General features: G+C 36.6%; 1 protein-coding gene across 2 annotated transcripts; it reads left to right on the top strand.

Annotated features, from left to right (window-relative positions):
• Nucleotides 1-139: 139 nt before the first annotated feature.
• Nucleotides 140-23,783, top strand: LOC105051278 (dolichol-phosphate mannosyltransferase subunit 1). Of its 2 annotated transcripts, none has more exons than XM_073243908.1 (9): nucleotides 140-277; nucleotides 17,768-17,911; nucleotides 21,341-21,440; nucleotides 21,566-21,599; nucleotides 21,667-21,743; nucleotides 21,866-21,891; nucleotides 22,402-22,566; nucleotides 22,639-22,753; nucleotides 23,534-23,783. In XM_073243908.1, the coding sequence occupies exons 2-9, from the start codon at nucleotides 17,805-17,807 to the stop codon at nucleotides 23,636-23,638; spliced, it is 729 nt and encodes a 242-aa protein (XP_073100009.1). In that variant the 5' UTR covers nucleotides 140-277; nucleotides 17,768-17,804; the 3' UTR covers nucleotides 23,639-23,783. The 2 variants fall into 2 exon arrangements, with proteins under 2 accessions (XP_073100009.1, XP_010929926.1); XM_010931624.4 differs by lacking the exon at nucleotides 140-277 and adding an exon at nucleotides 5,524-5,853.
• Nucleotides 23,784-24,120: the final 337 nt, after the last annotated feature.

Genomic DNA, 24,120 nt, shown 5'->3' with positions numbered 1-24,120 from the left:
ATGACAAATGGGCTTCTCCTGATAAAAGATAAGACTTGCAGTTAGAGAGAGGATAACTGAGATGCGTCCAGCAAGTTTTGATGGCCTCTTGGGAGTGCCCTACTTGACCCTTGATAAACTAGTAGAATGGATGGCTTGTCGGGCCTTGGAGAATTCACAGCCCGTCATCGAAATTTTGAAAGTTGGAGCTCTTCCTAGATGCAAGTGCGCTCGCGGCAGTGGCTCAGCTGTGTTCTTCTGCAATGATATAGCATTGTGAGATTATGCTGAAATTAAGGTAGTTCTCCGAGCTTTGTCTGATGGAAAAACTGCTTGATTTGCTTGATATCTGCGGTTATATTGCAGTTTTTCTTTAAAAAATTCTTTATCTGGATATTGATCGGGATGAAGATCTGAAGAAAATTTAGAACTTTGAGATTATTTGATTGCTGAGAAAATAAAAAATATATATATATATTAGAAAGTAAAGAAAAGGGGAAGGCTGAAGAGGATAAGGAAAGCAGAATATTCTCGTGTTTGAAGCGAAGAAAAACTCTAGGAGAATATTCTCTTTTGACTTTGTGACGATGATTTTGGGTTGGGGGTGGGGGTGTAATTGTGTTTCGAGCGTCAGTTGGAGTTGATTCAGGATGCTAGAAATAACTCCCAGTAACTTTACCGCCACCCACTTTTCTTGTGTTCTCGTAGAAACATTCTGTTTCGGAGAATAAAAAAATTGTGGCTTCTGGCAAAGAAATTTTGAATTTTTTATCTAAAATTTATTTTTTACCGTCAAAAAGAGAGAAAATTTCATTCCTAGCAAAGCTTTATTTTGCTTCATTTTTTTAGCAAATAAGGAAAACTTTAAAGTTGGGGGCCACCCTGTCCTGGCCCCTTTTCTTGTGTCTGGCCTCTTGCCCAACATTTATGGCTCTTTGTTCGTGGCTCGTTTTGCTCAATTTGGCTTTTGATGGTTTGTTTTTTCCTTTATTCACCCTCTCTGGGTCTCTACTGCCAGCATCTCCCTTCCTCGTTCCTCGACTAGCCCCGTGTTCTCTTCGTCAGCCGGTCAGCATCCTTGCACCTCGGGGTAAAGCTTGAGTGTTGATGGAGTTCGGCGTTCAAGACCCGGGAGATCAGTGGGATATATATATATATATATATATATATATATATATAACAATTACTTAATGTGCAAAGTAGGATAAAGTAAATATATATTGTAGCATGATTGTTCTACCAGTAAAGGATAAGATTTTTCACTTCCAGCCAACAAGTTTATTAAACACTTTATCAAAGATAAATTGAAATCAGATTGCCTAACATAGGTATACCAGATAGAGAAGTGTCTCAACTTTGACAGCAAATCCCATATAGCTATTGATTTCAGCTTGTGCAGCTTGTGGAGTCGATGGATTGAAGTATACATCGGATTTCACCAGGTTAACTCGCCGATCCGAGGCAATACAATGGTCCTTCACCGCCTCTTTAAGAATAACCTTGATGGCCCCTGCTATTAGTGTGAAATCTGGCCCCTTGGGTGCAGATTTAGGCCCGGTCCATTGACTGGCTTCGCTTTGAGGTGGGCCTTTAGACCGCTTACATGCATGCTTGAGTGGAGAAGACTCCAGTTAGGAGTCTTTTCTTCCTCTTCCGTCTTTGACATAACTGAGGGAGTATTTGGTTAGAAAAAGTGGAGGTTTAGAATCGGAATTGGAATGGGTGACTCCCATTCCAACCGTTTGGTTGGGAGAAGTCCCATTCTAATTCTGATTCTGGGGTGGAATGGGAATGGATCAATCTATATAGAACTCAATCCCTACTCTCCTCTGTGGATTCAATTTTTTAGTCCAATTCCGATTTCGATTCCGGTCACGAACCAAACGCTTCAGAGGATTTGATCATTTCGATTCACCAAACGCTTCAGAGGATTTGATCATTTCGATTTCGATTTCAAGCCATTTCCATTTTCATTCTCATTTTGATTCCGGTTACGAACCAAACACCCCCTGAAAGTATTCGGACAAGTCAAAACCTAGCTAAAGTCATAGGATCTCATCTATAAAAGCTCCTTTCCTCTTTTCTTATCTTAGATTCCATCACCAATTTCTCGAGAAATCATCACTGATTTTCATGCTCTTCTCCAAGTTTTCCTTTGGATTTCATCGAAAAAATATCTGGACTACACTCTCGGGCCTCACTAGACCTAGGTAGGAGATTTGAGCCTTGTTCCCTTTTCTTTTTTTTGGACTTTTGACGTCGTTTGCAGTTGGCAATCACCCGGAGGTCGTGAATGGGGTCTTCCCCGATTTTGAGCTTTGTCTCTTTTGTTTTAGCTTTACCAGCTCTTGCTAGCCACGGCTGCCATTGAGATCTTCATCGGAGGTCTGTCACTACTATCGGTTGCCGTTGTAGGCTGTCGGTCCTAGCCTCTTTGGTGTTGTGTTTGGAAAAAAGGGGAGGAGAGTTCTCCTGATTCAAAGAAGAGATGAGAGCTCTCTATTCTCTTTTTTCTGTTCTCCCTTCGCTCTTCTTTCTCTCTTTCTCTTTCTCTCTCTCTTTTTTTTTCTTTCTTTATCTCTCTACTCTAACTCTACATGGTTACTGATCTAGTGGAAAAATTTGGACTCTTATTTTATGAATCCCAAGTTGATCCTAATAGAAGGTCTGGGAACGATATTAATATGACCATCTATTATATTGATCACTATCCTAGCTAGTTTTTATTGACTGCCTATCATTGGCAATATATATTATATTACCTTTGAACTTGTTAAATTCTTGCGTCATGATACACCGATTGAATCACTAGGTTTAAAGATTGAACAACGAGTTGAAGGTTGTGATTGTTGGATTTGATTAGAATGGTTAGTCCCCTTTATTCTCTGAAATTTTTTTTAAGTACATATCATGTATATTTCAAATTAAAAATTTTACAAAAAATATATATTAAAATATTTTAAAAATTAAAAAAATATTTATATTAGGCATGCTCTCATGAAAATGTTATTCAAAATTATGTACTATTTATTACAAATTGTAAGTTTGAAATAAAGTGATTTTTTTATTTTAATATTGTGTACTATTTAAAAAGGAGATTGTGCAAGCTCATTTTTGCATGAATTTTGAATAAAAATTATTTATTAGTTTTTGAAAATGAGATTTGATACTTTGAATTTAAGATTATTATAAAAATAAGTATGATTACATTATGAAAATTGATGAGAAAAATTCTTTAGTCACAATATGATCTAAATTTAACCAACAGGACTGATCGTTGATTATATATCATAAATTAATTCTGTGTCTAATCAGTCGGGACTGATTATTAATAGAGTTAATCTTTCTAGATCTAGTCAGTTGGTGCTGATCATTGGTATACGTTGGGATATCACATATTTATTTTGAGGACTTATCTAGCCATGTGAATCAGAGCTGGTTCCCTTCTAAGTCGGCCAATGAAGCTGGTCATTGGTGTACGCTGATGGATCATGTATTTTATATTTGGAACTAGTCTCTTTTAGATCTTGTCACTGGACTGATTGTGGCCGTAGTCATCAAGACTGATAGAAAATCTTATATTTTATTATCGTGCATGGTATATTTTGAAAAAAAAAATTATGTTGGTGTGTGTATATATTATTATTATTATTATTATTATTATTATTATTATTATTATTATTGTTAGGTTGCTATGTTTGGAAGAGAATTATTTTATGCTTGATCCCTCATAGATGTTAAAAATTTACTAAGCCTGTCAAGCTCACCTCCTTCTTTATTTTTTTAGAAGCAGAAGAGTATACAGAGCTTGGGTTTGAGCAGCGAGGAGTTTAAAAATTAGAAGGCACATGATTACTTATTCTTTGAAGAAATGATTAGATCTATTCATTATTATTTAGTAGTTCTAATTAATTTTTTTAATAAATTAAAATAATTATTTTTTATCACTATTTAAATTTAAAATAATATAAATGTATCGATAAAAAGACAGGCTTTATATATCGTATGGGGTCAAACTCTATGAATGCGCGGCCATTTGTTGTGCGGTCGGCTCAGGCTGTCGGCCCGGGTGTGATAGTTAGTAAATAGTTGTCCACAAACAGCACAAATTGTGGGAGACCTTTTGACCATTAAAGATCTTCTGGGTACACTTTTAGTTATCCTTCTCCACAACATTATTAGGAGCCAAGGAAAGCATTTCTGAGCACAATATAGAAAGAAATGGGGATAATAGGCATCCCTTAGTCCCATAGAAGAACCAAACCATGTAGTCGGGATGCCTCTTGCAAGAATTGAAAAAGGCAGCACAAGTGACAGATCTCCTTATCCAAGGAATAAATCGATTAGAAAAACAAAGCCTCGACAAGACTTACCATAGATAATCTATGTTTGCCATGTCATATGCCCTCTCCATGTTTGCCCCAAAAGCTTCCAACCTACGGGCCCTCTCAAAAGAATGAAGTAATTTTTGAGCCAAAAAACTTAATCAGATATGTTTCTATCTTGCACAGAAGCTCCATGATTACTTGAAATTAGCTTATGCAATAAAGGTTTCGATTTGTTGACCAAGATTTTAGCTAAAATCTTGTAAATAATATTCAAAAAGACTCATTGGTCTATAATCTTTGGTAGTAATAGGATTATCTTTCTTTGAAGCCAGAGCAGTAAATGTTGCATTTCATTTTTTTAAGCAGTAAATCTTTCTTTGGTAGTCATAAGATTGTCCTTTACTGTAGCTACTATATCTTTTTCATATAATAGGCTGCCAGAACACTTTGGAAAATGTAGGTTGGAATCTATGAGGTTCTGTTGCCTTACTAGAAGCCATACATCTAATTGTATATTTATATCCTCTATTTCATTAATGGTAGCAATAGAAAATAAGGATTCATTCCCCTCATTATTCAACTTGCATGGAATAGGAGGTGTTGGGGTGTAGAAGGGAAGACATCATTAATTCTACATCGATTGTAAGTTAAGAAAGATTTTGATTTTTATAAAATGGAACATTCTCTTTTCATGAAATATTTTTAAAAATAAAATCATGAGACTTTATACCAATGCGATCAGAGGTCGAAACGGACAATATTTCATATATGTGAGAGCGAAAATTGATTCATCCGAGCCACGAATCTTTGATCGCAACATTGATGCCCATTATAGAATTTCGAAAGGCCCAACTGTCATAGATTAGTTCTATTGCCCATTGGAAGGCTTGTTCGAGGCCATTCCTGATTATCCCATCATCCTCAATTATATTTCCATCCTTAATTATGCTCTATCTAGTCTTTCCTATACCTTTCATTCCTATTATCAAGCCAGATTCCAATCAACCCACAAGAAGTAACGAAATGCTTTGAATTCTCCTATATCCTTTTCAACGAAAGCTTGAATTAGCATTTATAACTAAAATCACAAAATATATAGTAGGAGGATGACCCAAGAATGGCTTACCAGCTATTTTAGTCCCTCAACAGCAGCCTTCTTTTGGAGCCTCTAGTACTTCACCGTACAGCAGCCAACGTCCATGGTTTGGGCTGGCGTGGCTTCTTTCCAACGATATAACGGCGTTACTTTTCTGGTACGGAATTGCGTCTTATGTTGTGACTGTCAATTAACGGTTTCGGCGGCTCCGTCCTGTTCGGGGAGCATCGGCGCCGTTTGAACCTTGCTTCAACCGCCCCCAACTCGCCCTCTCCAAAACCAAAATCCCACCCATCCTCCGTCCTCTCTCGTCCTCGAACCCTCTTGCGCTCCGTCCTGGGCCGATTGCTGGCGCTCCGATTTCCGACGCACGGCACTCTCTCCGACTGTTCTTCCTCCGGCGACGGCATCTCCGACCCTCGCATCTCCCGCGGATCGATCTCATCTCCGGTTAGTTTCTGTTGACCTTCCCCAGTGTTTTCCTTCACTCACTCGCACAAGAGAGAAAGTATTATGTCTGAAATAGTCCGGGGATTCCCCGCCTGAGAGCGTAAAACGCATTAGGTCAGACTAATAAGCTTGATTTGAAAGTTATATCGAAACAACAATCTAAATCATTAGTGTATGTTTTGATATTCTACAAGAAAAAATCACTTCGTTAAAAGAAGATTGTTGAATTTGGATAAATAACAAAATTGAACTGGAATAACCATGGTGAACAATGTCTAGCATGATTATTAGCAATATAACGTGCTATGGTGACAAAATATTTGGATGTGGATAGGTACATAATTTGCTGAAATTTTAATTCTTTCGATAGAAAAAGAAATCTCAACACGCAATCAACTTCGTCCAAAATTTAATACTTGAAGCCAAATACGAAAATGAATTTGTGTATAATGATTGTAAAAAAAAAGAAAAATCATCAGTTCCAGATTCTAGAAGAGTAGCAACCGGACAAGTGCACTATGTAGGTTTGAGTCTTTGAGGGAAGAGAGAAGAGAGTGAGCAAGTAATGGGGTCTCATTTGTTTAGGAGTTGAATTAAGGAGTCCAATCCATTTAGTAGTCAAATAAGAGAAAAAGATAAAGTCCAATTTGTTTAGGAGTTCTATAAAAGGGATCTAATTCGATTGGGAAAGGAGGAGAGAGAGTGCGTGTCAAAATTAATGCGCGAAGAGGAGTTCTATAAAAGGGATATAATTTGATTGGGAAAGGAGGAGAGAGAGTGCATGTCAAAATTAATGCGCGAAGAGGGTATAGAGAAGAGAGAATGAGTGATAGAGTCCAATCTTTTTGGGAGTTCAGGAGTTTTATGAAAGGTTTTAGAAAAAGGAGAAGAGAAAGTGTCTGTGATGTGAAAGCTGGTGGGATAATTAAGCTATTTTGTAAGATAAATAGGAGTATTCTTGGTATAAGAAATGATAGATAAAATCAAGAGTTAATATTTTCTGATCTCTATATGCAGTGTAGATAGGATGCATAAAACAATAACAGACATAATCAAGAACAAATATTCCTTAATTTCAAAGCTGTCATTTTTATACATAGTATATATCATGATTTGCCATACTGTCTTATACCGTCCGCTATGGAGCATAAGGTACTATACCAATATGGCATACTATCCCATACCCACACTATCGTACCGCATATCGATACTGTAATAGGATGGTACCGATATCGAGATGGTGAACCTTGGTATAAATAATGATTTTAGATGAAAATATTTATATTATGTTATGAGCTAAAAGCCTTTCTTGTTTAAGAAAAGGTGCTACATTTGTTTGGTCAAAGTCGGCTAGAAAGGTAGGTTGCATAACATCAGTCAAAGTCCGAAAATTGCAAGTTCAAGATTAGTATAAAAATCAACAAGAGATTAATTTATTAGTGATAAAGTAAATGGAACAAGAGAAGTGCACCATGTTAATGTGTCTTGGATGATCCACATCTCCGGATTAGACGCTGATGAGCACATTGAACTCTCCATGTGGCTGAGAGCTCTCATAGCCCAGGCACAATGATGCAATTATCAGGGTGTGCTCTACCACTGAGCTAATAGCCTATTGTGTGGGCCTTCCACTAGGAGGCTTACTATGCCAAAAGTGAGAAAAACCCCATCCCTCTTTTTCCTTTTTGTTTTGTGCCCCCATGTCTTGTGCCCCCATGTCTCTCTTGTGTGATGACATAGGGATGTAAAAAAGAGGATCCTATCAACTAACTTGTTCCGATCTAGGATAATAAGCTCACAAGGTTGGTCTTACTTCACTTTGCTATTGAGAAATGAAAAAGGACTTTCATATTCAAGCTTAGCTCAGATGTAGCTCATTTTTTTTTGGATGTGAAGTAGTGTGAAAAATCAAAATACGCAACAAGTATAAGCATTATCTCTCCTCAAGAAGGAGGTGATTCAGTCGCACTTTGTAGTACGGCTATCTTATTACGACTTCACTCCAGTCAGTAGTCCCGCCTTTGGCATCTCCCTCATTGCAGTTAAGGTAATGATTTCAGGCATGGCTAGCTTCCATGGTGTGATGGGTGGTGTGTGCAAAGCTCGGAACGAATTCACTACCATATTGACGATTACTAGCGATTTTGATTTCGTGCAGGCAATTTGCAACTTACAATCCAAACCGAGGATATATTTTTGAAGTTAGCTCACCTTCACAGGATCGTGACCCTTTGTCTTGGCCATTGTAGCATATGTGTTGCCTAGGCCATACGGGGCATGATGACTTGATGTCATCTTCATCTTTCTTCAGCTTATCACCGACAGTCTGTTCAGGGTTCCAAACTCAACGATGGTAACTAAATACGAGGATTACGCTTATTGTGGGACTTAACCCAACACCTTATGGCACGAGCTGATAACAACCATGCACCATCAGTGTTTGTGTTCCCAAAGGCACCCCTCTCTTTTAGGAGGATTCACAGCATGTCAAGCTTCAGTAAGGTTTTTCTCTTTGCATCGAATTAAACCACGTGTTCCACCGCTTCTGCGGGCCCCTGTTAGTCTCTTTGAGTTTTATTCTTGTGAATGTACTCCCTAGCTGAGATAACACGTTAGCTACAGCACTACATGGGTCTCCATACACAGTGCCTAATATCCATCATTTACAGCTAGGACTATTGGGGTATTTAATCCCATTTGCTCCCTTAGCTTTCATTTCTCAATTCAGTGTCGGTCCAGCATAGTACTTTTGTTGTTGGTGTTTTTTCCAATCTCTATGCATTTCACCGCTCCACCGAAATTTTTTTATGCCCCTACCATACTCTAGCTTGGTAGTTTCCATCATCTGTCTAGTGTTGAGTCTTGGGATTTGACGGTGGACTTGAAAAGCCACTTACAAATGCTTTACGCACAATCATTCCAGATAACACTTGCATCTTCTATCTTACCATGTCTACAAGCATAGAGTTAGTTGATGCTTATTTCTCAAATACTGTCATTGCTTCTTCTCCAAGAAAAAAAGTTCACGATCCATGGGCCTTCTACCTCCATATGGCATTGCTCCGTCAGGCTTCCATCCATTGCAAAAAATTCTCTACTAATGCCTCCCATAGGAGTCTGGGTCATGTCTTAGTTCTAATGTGTTTAATCATTCTCTTGGACCAGCTATTAATCATCACCTTGGTAAGCTATTGCCTCACCAACTAGCTAATCAGATGCAAACCCTTCTCGGATGATTCCTCTTTTTCCTCAGCCTATGGGATATTAGCAATTGTTTTCAGTTGTTGTTCCCTCCCAAGGGCAGATTCTTACGTGTTACTCACCCATCCACCATTGGAAACATCACTTCTCATTTGACTTGCATGTGTTAAGCATGCCACCAGCATTCATCTTAAGTAAGGATCGAACTCTCCATGAGATCCACGGTTGCTTTGCTTATAGTTTTTTATTTATAATTTTTTTTGTTTGTAGACAAAGCTACTTCGGAATTATCTTTCATTCCAAGGCATAACTTGTATCCATGCGCTTCATATTAGTCTGGAGTTTGATCCTAGCAATATAGCCATCCCTACCCTATTAAATCAATCCCACAAGCCTCTTATCCATTCTCGTTCGATCACGATGGGGAAGCAAGTCAAAATAGAAAAACTCACATTGGATTTAGAGATAATCAAGCTCGAACTGATGACTTCCACGATAATACTTTATTGCTAAGTTCCCTTCCTAACCCCATCGAGAAATAGAACTAACTAATCCTAAGACAAAGGGTCGAGAAACTCAACGCAACTATTCCTGAACAACTTGAAGCTGGACCTTCTTTTTGCACTATTATTGATAGTAAAATAATGAGAAAGATTGAATTTAATTGTCAACCGCTTTTATCAGCAATAGGATTGACTATGGATTTAAGCCATAGCATATGGTTTCATAAAATCCATACGCTTTTTCTAATCTAAATCGAGCAGGTTTTACATCAAGATTTTATTATGTATGTTTTATTCGATACTGGTAGGAGAAGCATCCGACTCGGTATTGTTAAAAAAAGAGGATAAGTAGAACTCAGTCAAGAAATCCCTTCTTGTTGTGCCCAAAATCTTACATTTCCGAAGGAATTGGAGCTACATTTCTTTCCAATTTTCATTCAAGAGTTTCTATATATTTCCACATCCTTTGTTTAAGACCTCGAAAAATAATAAGATGGACAAATTCCTTTTCTTAGGAACACATACAAGAAAGAAAAAGGATAATGGTAAGCCCATCATTAAGTACTTTATTTTTATTTATTAATTTAATAGTAATAAAAATATATGTCCTATCGAGACAAAATGTGTAACTTACTATCCTCTTGTCTAGCAGGCAAAGATTTATCTTTGTTCAAAGACTGATTCATTCGGATCGACATAAGAGCCCAACTCTATTGCATTGCTAGAATCCATGTTGTATATTTGTAGTAGATTGACCTCCCTGCTTCTTTCATGGTACAACCTTCTTCTCACTGAGCCGCTTTCTCCTCGGTCCATAGTGACAAAATGTAGGATTGATGCCAACAGTTCATCATGGAAGAAAGGGCTCATCGATCCGGGATCACTAACTAATACTAATAGTGTATAATAGAATAGAAAAGAACTATCTTTTCTGTGTACTTTTTTTTCGATTCAATTGCTATTGCGGGCCTTATGCAATCGATCGGATCATATAGATATCCCTTCAACACAATATAAGTCACTGAAAGGATCTCGGATGACTCACCAAAGCACGAAAGTCAGGTCAAAAAATTGATTCATATTTGAAGAGTGCATAATAGCATGGATAAGCTCATGCCAACCTGTCAATTTTGGATCTAATTCGAAATTTTTCTTGAGAGGTTTCAGGAAGGAATTGGAATATAATAATATTGATTTATATAAAAGAAAAGATTCCCTATTAATTCAAATACTGTACCTATGGGATAGGGATAGAGGAAGAGGAAAAAAATTGAAGATTTTATATAGCACTTTTTTTTTGATCGAAAATCAATCTAATTGATTTTGTACCCTTCGTTCAATGAGAAAAGGGGTCACATTCTACAGGATCAACAAATCTATAGGACTTAAGGAATGATGGAAAGGAATAAAAAGAAAAGAGAGAAGGAAAATCAAAATGAAATAAAGAATAAAGCAAAAAAATAAGTAAATAGAAAAAATAAGTAGAATATAGAAGTGCTCAGATTTCAAATGCACAAATTTAAACTCGAAAGAGATCTCTTTGATTCTCAAAGAATGAGGGGCAAAGGGATTGAGCGAGAAAGATTTCTTGTTCTTATTATAAAATTATGATATGATCCGCAAATATTTGGTAAAAAGAATAATCTTCCTCTTTGATTATAAACGGAAAGTGTTCAATTGGAACATGAAAATGTGACTGAATTGGTCTTAGTTACTCTTCAGGATGGAGTAGAATGGGGGAGATTCTCAAATGAAGAAAAAGATTCAATTACTTCAAAAGAATTGAACAAGGAGCCATATGAGGTGAAAATCTCATGTGTGGTTCTGTAGAGTGATAGTAAGGGTGACTTATCTCACAACTTTTCTACTATTTTTTTGTAAAGTTGCTAGAGTATGATTAATCTCTGGATTTGAAATCACTGCTTATATACCTGGTATTGGCCATAAGAACATTATGTAGTATTAGTAAGAGGAGGAAATGTTAATGATTTATATGGCGTGAGATATCACATTGTTCGAGGAATCCTAGATGTTGTCGGAGTAAAAGATTGTCAACAAGGGCGTTCGAATGCGTTATAGATTCTCTTATCCAAGACTGGTATCATTTGATGATGTCATGTGAATCACTAGAAACATGTGAAGTGTATGGCTAACCTAATAATGAAAGTTTCGTAAGGGGACTAGAGCAGACTACCATGAGACAAAAGATCCTTTCTAAAGATATTCGATTCAGAACTATTTTATGCCCAAGGTCCAATATTGAAATCATTTTAGAGGTTTTTCCTTACTTTGTCCATGTCAACAAACAATTTGAAATACATCAATTTTTTTAGAACAAGTCCAAGTGAAATAGCAATGATTCAAAGTACTACTTTTTATATTACATTATTTTGGAAACCTAAGGACTCCATCTTATGGATATATAAAATACAGGATTTTCAATCATTGCAGAAAAAGGAGGGAAACAGATACTCAATTTAAAGTGAGTAAATAGAATTTCATACTCGATCTTATAGATACATATAGAATTCTGTAGAAGTCGTATTCGATGACAATCATATGTATCGTTTGGAGGGAGATCTTTCATATCTTTCGAAATGCACCCGACAATATGGGGTTAAAAAGCCAAAATAAATGATTTGTTTTTAGTCCTTATAAAAAAATGATTTTTGAACCTCTTTCACACTCTTGTCATGTCAACGTACTGCAGAAGAAAAAACTGCAAAATCTAATCTAATTTATCGTAATTGATTAGCTAACATGTTGGCTAACTGTATTATGAAATGCGAAAAAAAATCATTGGCTTATCAAATTATCTATCAAGCCGTGAAAAGATTTAAGAAAAGATAGAAATAAATCCACTATCTATTTTACGTCAAGCAATATATGGAGTAACTTTCGATATAATAGTAAAAGTAAGACATGTAGGTAGATCGACTCATAAAGTTTCTATTGAAATAGGTTCTACACAAGGAAAAGCACTTGCCATTCATTAGTTATTAGGGGCATCCCGAAAACGTCCAGGTTGAAATATGGCTTTCAAATTAAGTTTCAAATTAGTAGATGTTGCCAAAGAGAGTGGCAATGCCATATGCAAAATTGAAAAGACTTGTAGAATGGTGGAGGCAAATAGAGCTTTTGCATATTTTTGTTAATTTATGAATAGGTTCTATTAGATGCATAGATCCATGGATCCATACATCCCGATCGGAAAAGAATCAATAGAAAAAGGATCGGATGATATCATTCTTGAAACAAACAAAATGAAAAAGAAAGATGAAATATAAATCATGATTAACTAAGCCCTCTCAGGTGCTTGCTTAAGAATAAGAAAGAGGAATCTTATAGAAATATTATGGAATAAGATTTGCTCTATTCATGGGGATTCCGTAAATATCCCATTCCAAAAATAAAAAGTTCGCAACAATTGGGACTTTTTTTGGAGATTGGATGTAGTTACTAATTCATGATTTAGCATGTATAGAATGAAAACTTCATTCTCGACTTTACGAGAATTTTTATGAAAGCGTTTCATTTACTTCTCTTTCATGAAAGTTTCATTTTTCTGGAATGTATCTAAAATTTTAGCCTAATTCTTCTTCTGATGATCGATTCAACTTTTGATCAAACAGATAGACCTTGCTTCTATTTCATTGTTCAACAAGTTTAGTAATAAGCATAATGTTCCATTATTCTGATAGAGAGAAGAACCTATAATTAACTTTTTGAAGAATTTTTAAACGAACAATTTCAATGAAATCTTTTAATTTCTTATTTTAATATGTTCAACTCTATGTATTCTTGTCTTTGTAGAGTACATTGAATTTACAAAAATGCTATAACAGAGTTTCTGTTATTTGTGTTAACAGCTACTCTTGGAGGAATATTTTTATGTGGTACTAACCAACGTTTGTCGAACGATCTCAAATTAGATAGTTCAGGATGTTTCGAGCCATATCGGCCGTAAATCGGAATGGTTCAGTCGGCCAAATCGGAACATCAGACGAGGGAGAGGGAAAGAGAGGTAGAGAGAGAGGAGGGGAGGAAAAGAGATGGCATCGTCAGAGGGCCGATGGTGGTCCATCGAGGCCATCGGAGGGCCATAGAGGCTTCATAGCTTTGTGTGGTCCGATAAGGTGTTTAATCAAGAAAGATAGAGAGAGGGGGAGTAAAGGTACTGGAGGGGTCGTAGCCAACGGAGAGGCTATCGGAGGGTGCTAGATGGCCGTCATGGGCTCGTGGTTACTAGATGGAGGAAAAGATGTGGGCGGAGTTGCAACCGTGGAATAGGAGCGATCGTCCCTGTTCAGTTCATCATATTTTTTAAAAACGAAGATGAATAGTAAAGCCGGCAATAAATTTATCGGCTTCATTATTTCAATTTTTTTTGAAAAATCGGAGAAATCGGTGTGCCAGGCTCACTTAAGTAAAGTCGGCAACCCATTGCTGACTTCATTATGGTTGGATTTTTTTAAAAAAAATCTCATGAAATAGGGGTGATTGTCCTTTTTCACGTCCACGGAGCCATAGGCAGTGATTTTGCCATCCGATGGCCATAGCAGCCGGCTGGAGTACCTTCAGCAGCCTTTTTGCCGGCTTTTCATCCCTTCTTTTCTTTCCCTCCCTCCTCTCTCTATCTCTCTCTTTGTCGGTCGAGATTTGGTGGAGGAAGCGGAGGCCTTGGTCGCCCTCCGAGCGTGCCAGCAGCCCGCTTGTGGCCACCACTAGTATCTCCTTCGGCCACCTGTCCCTCCCTCTTTTTCTCTTTTCCTCTTTTTTGGTTCTTTCACTTCTGTATTGGTTAGTGCTAGTCCGATCTGGTACGGATCTGTATCGACTCATATCGTCAGTCGGTCAGCACAGATCTTGGTTCCGATTCCGCAGACCTTGGTAATAACAATTTAATAACCATCTTTGTAGGTCTAGAATGTTTCAATTTATGTTCTTACCTATTATTTGAATACACCAAGAGAGATGTACGATCCAATGAGGCTATTGTGAAATATTTACTCATGGGTGGGGCAAGCTCTTCTATTCTGATTCATGGTTTCTCTTGGCTATATGGTTTATCTGGAGAAAATCGAACTTCAAGAAATAGTGAATGGTCTTATCAATATACCATCGCTCACCGAACTATCCCGAATGAGACGGTTCGGGATGTTTTGAGCCGTACTGATGGCAAATCGGGACGGTTTGGACGGATAAATTGAAACACCAGATGAGGGAGAGGGAAAGAGAGGGAAAGAGTGGAAGGGAGAGAGAGAGGAGGGAAGGAGAAGATGGGACGATGCCGTCGGAGGCCAGTGGTGGCCCGTCGAGGTCGCCAAAGGGCCGTGGAGGCTTTCGCGGCTCGGTGTTGTCTGATAAGACATTTAAACGAGAGAGAGAGAGGGGAAGTGATGGTTTGGAGGGACGTGCAGTTGGCGGAGAGACTGTTGGAGGGTGTCGGGTGGCCGCCGTGGCCATCGAGCAGAGAAAAACATGCGGACGAAGCCATACCTACGAACAGGGGCGACTGTCCTTATTCTCTCATCATGTTTTTTTAAAAATGATAATGAATAGTAAAATCGACAATGCATTTGCCGGCTTCGTCTAAGTGAAGCCCACAAATCTATTGCTGGCTTCACTATTGAATTTTTTTTAAAAAAATTAAAAATAGTAAAGCTTGCAAATCCATTGCGGGCTTCACGGTAATCAAATTTTTTTTTTAAAAAATCCCATGAAACAATGTCGATCTCCCCTGTTTTATGCCCGTGGCACCACAGGCATTGATTGTGCCGTCTGATGGCTATGATGGCTAGTTGGAGGCCCTTCGATGGCTTCCTGTCCCTCCTTTTATTTCTTCCCTCCTCTCTCTATCTCTTTTTCTTTATTTTCCTCCTCCTGCATTTCCTTCTTCTCCTGTGTCGGTTTGCACCAGTCTGGTCCAGAACGGACCCATATCGGCTCGTACCGTCGGCTGGCAGGCACAGGCCTCGATTCTTGATTGGCCTTCCTTGCAATACACAAATGTATAACTTCTTAGGAATTTCAATTGCATTTATATCCATCACTGTAGGAATTGGGTTTAAGCTTTTCCCGGCACCTTTTCATCAATGGACTCTTGACATATACGGAGTACGGTTCTTTTGACAAATTCCTACCTCTATATCTATCTTTGAGATGTTTGGATTTTTCAAAACTCCATAGACATGCAGAAGAGAAATGCTATCCTCACTTGGATCAAGACATAACTTTTACTAAAAAAAGTTTATTGTGATCTTTTTGTTCAAATAACAATTAAGATGAAGCAGGGTCTAGAACAATGAATCTCTTTATGATAAACAGATCTATTTTGCAAATTCGTTATTATGGGTAGTTCTTACAAAGGATCGGACTAATGATGTATACAATGCTTGAATTATTGATGTAGATGCTATATAGTTGGTTCTCATCCTTCAAAGACTACGGTATAATAAGAGCATCCGCTGACAAAGGATCATTCTAAGATGATCATCTCATGGCTATTGATAGGAATTTGATGAACGAACCGCACTCCTTCATATATGTCGGAGTCCATTGAAGAAAAAGGGTGTTAAGGATATTTAAAGATGCCTCTTAATGAGTTCAAGATACATAATCTTGAGACCTGAATGGATTTGAAATAGGAAGTTTGTTAAGGATATAACAAAGTTTAAAGATGGTCATGGTAAATTTGAAAGCATAATCTTCAAGATAAATAAGTAGAAGTTTTCAGAGTTTGAAGAACTTTTGGGAGTATCAAGTGCGTCATTATTGAACTTAGAGGCATTATTATCATAGAAGGCTTGTACCAACTCTAATCTGTGTTGATATGGCAATGAAATTTGGAATTTATTTTGCAAGTCCTTGTATTGATTAGGAGTCTGAGCTCCTTAGAGTTATATTCTAGGAAGGTACTTTTGTAGTGTCATCAAGGAGATCTAAAGTTCTTTAACCCTAAGTGAGTTTAAGAAAGGATCTCCAACTAATGGCATCACCATTTTAGTGTGCAAGGTGGAGTTTTCTTTTCATAAGAGGGTTAAATTATGATATGGGAAAATTACATAATGCTTATAAAAAAGAATGATTATAGATATGTGTCAAACATGCATAAGACATGCAGTTAATTTTGAAAGTCCGATACGGTCCTTTTAATTTTTTTTTGTTAAATATAAAAAGAAGGGTGTCTATCCCATGAACAGAGAAGTCATTGTGGTTTCAATAACCTTTTTGTTACCGGACAATAGCCATGGTCTAAGTCAATTATAGGTTGTTGGAACAATATAGCTTCTTCTCAAAAAACAATGTAACAATTGCTAAGAAATTTAAAAAACTTCCAAATTATTTTATTGATATGTTGCAACAGTTATTATTAGCCAATATAGCATGTAAGTGTAATTTGATTTTATATGGCTGTATTATGAATTTGTATTTAAATAACAATAAACTATGTACATCTGTATTTAAATAACAATAAATTATATAACCAATGGTATTGTCAAATAATGAGTGTTATGACTATTTTGTATAATGCCGTTATCTCAACCATAGTGATTGTAGAGTGATTCTAACAGAGGTGCTCCAAAATGTTAAAATGACAAATACTATTTAGCCATTATTCAAGTATTCTTTCTCACAACTCTATCATGTGACTTGTACTTGGCCCCTGTCCAAACATACGTCATATGGTTCTAGATATGAAATAGTCATCTCCATGAACCTGTTGTTATCTTTCCAAATCTAAATTCTATATGGGAGACCGCAAATAATTGTGATTATTTATGAATAAGCAGCGAACTAAGTAAATGCACTATGAAAATATCACAATCTGCTCTATGTACGAACCGAAAAAAAGATCAAAGAGATGGATTATACTCATGTCATTTTTTGGATAGAAACTGGTAAGTAAAACTAGTAGAAAGTTGGATAGAGACATTCTATCATCTGTTGCATGCAGTCTCAAACAATGTTACAGATTCATCTTAAAGCTTATTATTCAACAGTCCAGAAATTATATTTTGATCCTATTGGTCATTATATGTCATGATTGCATGATTAATCTCACACAGAATTTACTCAAAGGACAAGCACAAGAGATAAAAATCAAGAATTGAACAATCCCGTATTTACTTCAGTATTAGAAGAACTTGGTCTGAACAATTAATCATTTTCTTTAATTGACCCTTTTATTACTTTTTTTTGTTTGTTAGGTTCTGATAACTTGCAAAGGACTCAATACTCATAGGCATGGCAAAACACGAGGGCAAGGAGAACAAATACAGTATAATTATCCCCACATACAATGAGCGCCTTAACATTGCCATCATAATCTACCTTGTCTTCAAGCATCTCAAGTATACCTTTCACTCTTGCTCTAATAGTTATTAGAGTACAGTCTCTGGTTTGTTGCCTTACATATTACAATTTTGTGGATATTTGCCATGTGATTTGGTTATTACAGTAGGAACTAATTACTGATTGTTACCATCCTGTTTTTAATTGATTTTTCTATCTTGAGTATGATTTGTGGGATGAGCATGCTTACTGGCAAATCCTTTGGGTGTGTGTGATGGATGAAGTTATATTACATTTTCATTGACTTGTCATTGAGTGGTTTACATCATCTCACCTTCCCTGTAGTATTAATATATTTTCTTCTTTTGTCATGGCTTTGAGTTGTAGAATGGAAACAAACTTGGACATCATTTTAAAAGTAATGACGTTGAACTATATGTTCTTTTGACTTCCTTTGTGCCTTGAACTTTACATGCATTCATAGCGCTTAAACTTTAATTTATTTGGGCAATTATGTCTTTATGTGTAGATTCCTTTATTCCTAGTGTATTTCTATGCTTTTGAACCTGATAGTTAAATGGCAAACTATTAGGGAGTGGGTGGTAGGATGGATAATTGATATTGTCATACATTGATGATGCAAGATACTTTGTTATACTTGTAGAATATGTGACTCATTCAGAGAGTTGATCTGTTGCCAAAACTAGTAGATATGGAGCAAAATACCTTGATTTTATCCTGTATTAACAGATTTAAGATACAATTTTTTGTTCTTTCTGAACAGTATTTTGTCTGTTTCATTTCTTTATATTCTGAGTGTGCATCAGTTTTAGTCTCCTGTTCTCTTGGGCTTGTGCTTTGGAAAATAATCGTGAATGGCATCCTTTGTCCAGAGACAGAGATGTTTTATTGGACTTTGACCGTATGTAAATTTATTTAGAGTGCTGATAACATGTTTTTAGGAAGTAGAGATGACAGTGAGTCCAGCTTTAGTGGCTAACATGGCAGTTGCTGCCAAACCATTGTATGAAATGCTTGATGGGCTTTAGAGGATAGAGGTAATGATGAGATGAAGTTTTAGGATAAAAGTTGAATGCATTTCTTTTACAGGTCATGAATTATTGTGTTTGATTTGCTCATATTCAAGGATCGAAGACCTGATCATACTAGCATGTCCTGCCATTACTGCCTTTCTCATGAGAGAATGGTGCTTAGATAGCTGTAGGACACTGGTTCTATCTTGAGGTGGGATGTACCAATCATCTTAGTTGGTACCTATTGGGATGGGCCAGGATGGTTGGGTCACAACACTTGATACAAATGACTTAACATGTCCTCATGCAATTTATTTTTCTCTTTTATTCTTTTTGTTAATGACTATTTCAATCTATCCTAGTCTGTCTCGACTTGTTCCAATCCCCTACCAACTGAGGACTAGATTGGAATGGACCTTAGTATGGGGATTTAAACCATTTCTCATATTAAATATTAAACACTAAGTCTAAACAACTGAGTTTAATGGGTTGTTTTTTCCTATTGGAACTTGAAGTAGTTGGGTAGTGGTTTAGTTGGAAGTTGGAGATCCCTAGGCCATTGGAAGCTGCCTCTGCATTTTTCCTCCAGTGCCTCCCTAAGATGCTGCCACTATCCTCTTCCTCTCTTCTCCTCTTTTTTCTTGTCTCTCCTTTCTTTTCTTTCGTTTTCCATTATCCTCTCCATAATCTTCTCTTTCATTGTCTATGATTATACATGTTGGGTAAGGTCATTTTTTTCAACCCACCAATTGGTTTGGTTTGACTAGCTGTTGGTTCAGGGAGGCCTAGTTGTCATGACTTTTGTAGTCGGAGCATGTAATTAGAGAGACAAGTTCCATCATCTCAAGAATAGGGAAGAAAACTTAAGGAGAATAGATTTCAATATTATTATCTGAGACAGCCACTGAAGATGCTGAATCAGATAACCAATTCAAATTTTTTGAATCTCATGAGGAAGGGACACTTGTGGCTAGTCAGTCTCTGTTCATGTGTCATGCATGGGCAGAAGCAACAGCGTCAACATGATTGAAGGACTAATATATTTAGGTGTGTGACATGCCAAAAAGGTTTTGTAATGCGATCATTGACCGAAGAAGCATAGAGAAGGTAGTCTGAAATGGATAGGTTGAGAAGCTGAGCTTAAGATGGAGTTTGAGGTGCACTTGTATTGGTTATAATAGCTTAATGACCATCTACCATGAGTGCCTTGTGGTGAAACATCGATGGCTGGATGCTCAACTTAACACTTAAGTTAAACAAAAACAAGCATTAAAAAAAAAATTACCTTGTATGAGTGCCTTATGTGTGTGTGTGCGCACGCACTTGTCTGTATAACCTGGGTTCAAATCATCTGGTATGGTGTCCCAATATAACCTAGGTTACATGAAGAAATTTCCAACTCCCTCATTGACATCAATGTAAGCTTGTAGAGTATCATGTAAATGAATTCAAATAACAGGAATACTTTTTCCTATAAGAACCCTTTTTAAAGTGCTTTTCACCTGTCACTTCCTGATTTTTGGCATGATGTGACAGTAAATGAATAAGATACTGACCACTACATCTAATTCTGATCCTTTTCTGGTAAATTTAGTCTTGCAGCTCCTTTTATTACATTCATATCAAATTGATTCAACTGATACAGGGAACTGGAATAATTCATGTAGCCATTACTAAGCGATCTTTGTCCATTAATTTGTGAAGTTAATCTTTTATTAGAAAATGCCAGGTATTAGAGCACCTTTGTTCAACCCTGGCAGGCCAATGTTCGGGCACATGATGCTAGTGCAATATACTAATTTGAACAAAATCTACCATTTGTGAAGCTAACTCTCTTTAGGCATGAATTAAACGTCAAATTTTCAGATTTATTTGCTGTTCTAGTACTAAATTCCTTGAGAAACTTTCTAGTCCTCTATAGTTTAATATTATATAAGCTTTTGGGGCATGTTAACTAGCGAATCTTTTGAAGGGTTAAACTACACAAATTCAGTCTATTTTGAGCAAGTTATGATGCTTTGAGCAATTCCACATTGGCTGGTGAAGATTTTCTTTGTAGATAGTTTTTTTGGTAACATTTATTTAAGATAAATTCTATTGAATTTAGTTGTTCATATTACCTTTTTGAGATTATCCTTTTCCAGGGTAGGCATTTTGTAAGAATGAAAATTGTTATTCCAAGAAAGTTGTATTGTTTCCATAACAAGGTTCCATTGGCTTGATTGACTCAAACTATCATCTTGCATTTGCTACTTATCTGGTACCTGTGCAAGTGTCTTGTGTCTGAAAACATAATGATCCAATACTTCAGACTATTTTGATGATTCGATATTACCCTCGTTGGGAGGGGAATTTCTCTTTGATTATGTCCCATTGCTGCATGATTGTAATTAAATTTATCCTTTTAGAAGTTAGAACTAATATTGGCATTCCATCCTTCTTGCTTTGATCTAGGGATGTTGATTTTGAAGTCATTGTTGTAGATGATGGAAGTCCTGATGGGACTCAAGATGTCGTTAAACAATTGCAGCAAGTGTACGGGGAAGATCGTATTGTAAGTATTTAGGTTTAGTCTTTATGTTTGAAAGGTTTAATCTTTGTTTTTGATATATGGAACCATTTTTCTGGTTTTAATTGCTCCTCCCATACTTAACCATTTCATTTCTTCAATAATACCAGCTGTTACGAGCAAGGCCGAGGAAGCTTGGTTTAGGTAAGTCTCTAGAATTTCTTTCAACAAGGAAATAAAAGTGTAGTCCCTGATATGGTTTACTGTTCAGGAACTGCTTATTATCATGGACTAAAGCATGCATCTGGGGAGTTTGTTGTAATTATGGATGCAGATCTTTCCCACCATGTATGAGGTTTTTTCCATTTTTCTCTCAAATACTAGCTTATCTAGCTTATTGAGTTTTCTAAAATCTTAGCTCTAGTTTTCTTGCTTTATTTCCTTTAATTATGTTATACTCTTGTTTACAGCCCAAATACCTACCAAGCTTCATCAGGTAAGACTTCCAACAAAATACATTGTAATAATTTCTACAAATATCCACATATTTGTCTATCAGAATGTTCCTTCTCCATAGAGAATATTGTTATAGGAATTGGAGGGCCTAGTTCTTTTAGTGGTTCCCTCATTTCAACAATAGACGGAAAATGATTACTATAAGGTTTTCATAGACTTGTGTATGAGGATTCATCACCCATCTGCCTAACTTATTAGATACGAAGATTCCTCATTCATTTGTGGCTTATTTATTTCTCATATAATTTCTAAATTAGATTTATTATTGCCAAAATTATAAACTCATAATGTAAATTGTTTATATTTTATAATAAAGTCCTATATACTACTTGTACAGATGTTTTCTCATGATTTGAAGAAGCTGAGATGGTCATTTCATTTACAAGAATAATGATAATCTGAGTGTAGTTTATTGTAGCATAGAAAGATACAACCAGACAAGTTAGCTTGGTACCACTGCAGTCATCATCTGACCATCTTATGCTATTAGGAAGCAAAAGGAAACTGGTGCAAATATCATTACAGGGACCCGTTATGTTAGAAATGGTGGTGTCCATGGATGGAACCTTATGCGCAAACTGACAAGTAGGGGAGCAAATGTGCTTGCACAGACACTTTTATGGCCTGGTGTATCAGATTTGACCGGTTCCTTTAGGTACCTTGTTTCAGTTGGGAAAATCATGCAGCACTTTGGTCTGTATAACTAATCTGTGTTATTCTTGAACAGGCTATATGAGCGGTCTGTTCTTGAAGATGTGATAAGCTCATGTGTTAGTAAAGGTTATGTCTTTCAGATGGAGATGATTGTGAGAGCTTCGAGGAAAGGATATCACATTGAAGAGGTAAGGACAATAGCCTTATTTTTTGTTGCAGCATACCTTGCTTGTCGTGCTTGGCCATGTTTTGACTAAAGCAATTCTCATTTAAGTTTGAGCTTTTTGCATTAGGATCGGTTTGGTTGCTGGATAGCTCACTGGGTGTGGATAACCTAAACTATCAGTATCCACCACTTAACCAGTTAACCATGAAGCTGAACAAAAATTGCTGTTTGATTGCTGCTCACTTAACTGATCCTTTTTGCTGACATGACAACAATGCTATTTCATTGGAAAAGGTGTAGGTTAAATACCACTTATTGTTTGAGTACAAAAAAAGCAGTGGGGAAGAAAGGGGCAAAATATGAGGAAAGAGGGGTAAAACAGGGAAAAAAAATAAGGGGAGGGGGCGTAACTGGGTATCCATCCGTTCCCCTTGAAATATCTTTAAGTGGGTAAAATGGCATGGATTGGCTAACTTTAACTACCAAGAAAGTGGTGGTTTTTGGCTGGTTAATTGAATAACTAGCACTGAACCAAGGGTTTACCGGGAACCAAATAGGGCATCAGATAATAGCCATGTTGTTGTTTTCGAAGAACTTTGTTACTGTAATTTGTTCATTGCTGATCATTTCATTTATCAATTAATCAAGAAGATGAGATTGTTAGTTTAATATACTAACACATCTCCAGATTTGAAAATAATGTTATATGCTTTGCTAATGCTATAAATTCTGTAATTCCTTAACAGCAGAAGCACCTCCAATTCTAAGATCATGTCCAAGTTTGACGTTGTATTTGTTGCAGGTTCCCATTACCTTCGTTGACAGAGTTTATGGAAGTTCAAAACTTGGTGGATCTGAAATTGTGGAATATCTTAAAGGCCTTGTCTACCTATTATTCACGACATAGGGGGAAAATTGTTGTGAGATACTCTTCTTTGATTTTGGCATTTATGTGTCATCTAAATCTTATTTGGAAAACTCTCCTTGTTTAAAAATCAAATGAGGCTTCTAATACGTTTTTTTGTGGGAAGGTGTCACTCATTGAAGTTTTCCTTGGATTCTTTCCCAGTGATTTCTAAGTTGACATTCATTAATGAGTTTCTTTCTCATAAATATCAATGACTAGTTAATTTTATAGCTTCTTCTGTTAGTGAAGTTCAATACAATACTGGGACTTAGATGAGGGATGATTTTGATACTTTCAGATTATAGGTGCTATTTATATTTTTGTTGTGTGCGATGCATTGGAGCATAGCGATACTTGTTTTCTATTCTTGCAAAGATAAAAATGATATAGTGTTCAAAAGATCATCCAGGCAATAAATAAACACTCATTAAAGCATACATGAAATTATTTCATCATAATATAGAGCAAGACATCTATCACAA

This window comes from Elaeis guineensis, chromosome 9 (assembly GCF_000442705.2).
Source record: "Elaeis guineensis isolate ETL-2024a chromosome 9, EG11, whole genome shotgun sequence".
NCBI classification, from domain to species: Eukaryota; Viridiplantae; Streptophyta; class Magnoliopsida; order Arecales; family Arecaceae; genus Elaeis; species Elaeis guineensis.
This window is presented reverse-complemented; position numbering and strand designations above follow the sequence as displayed.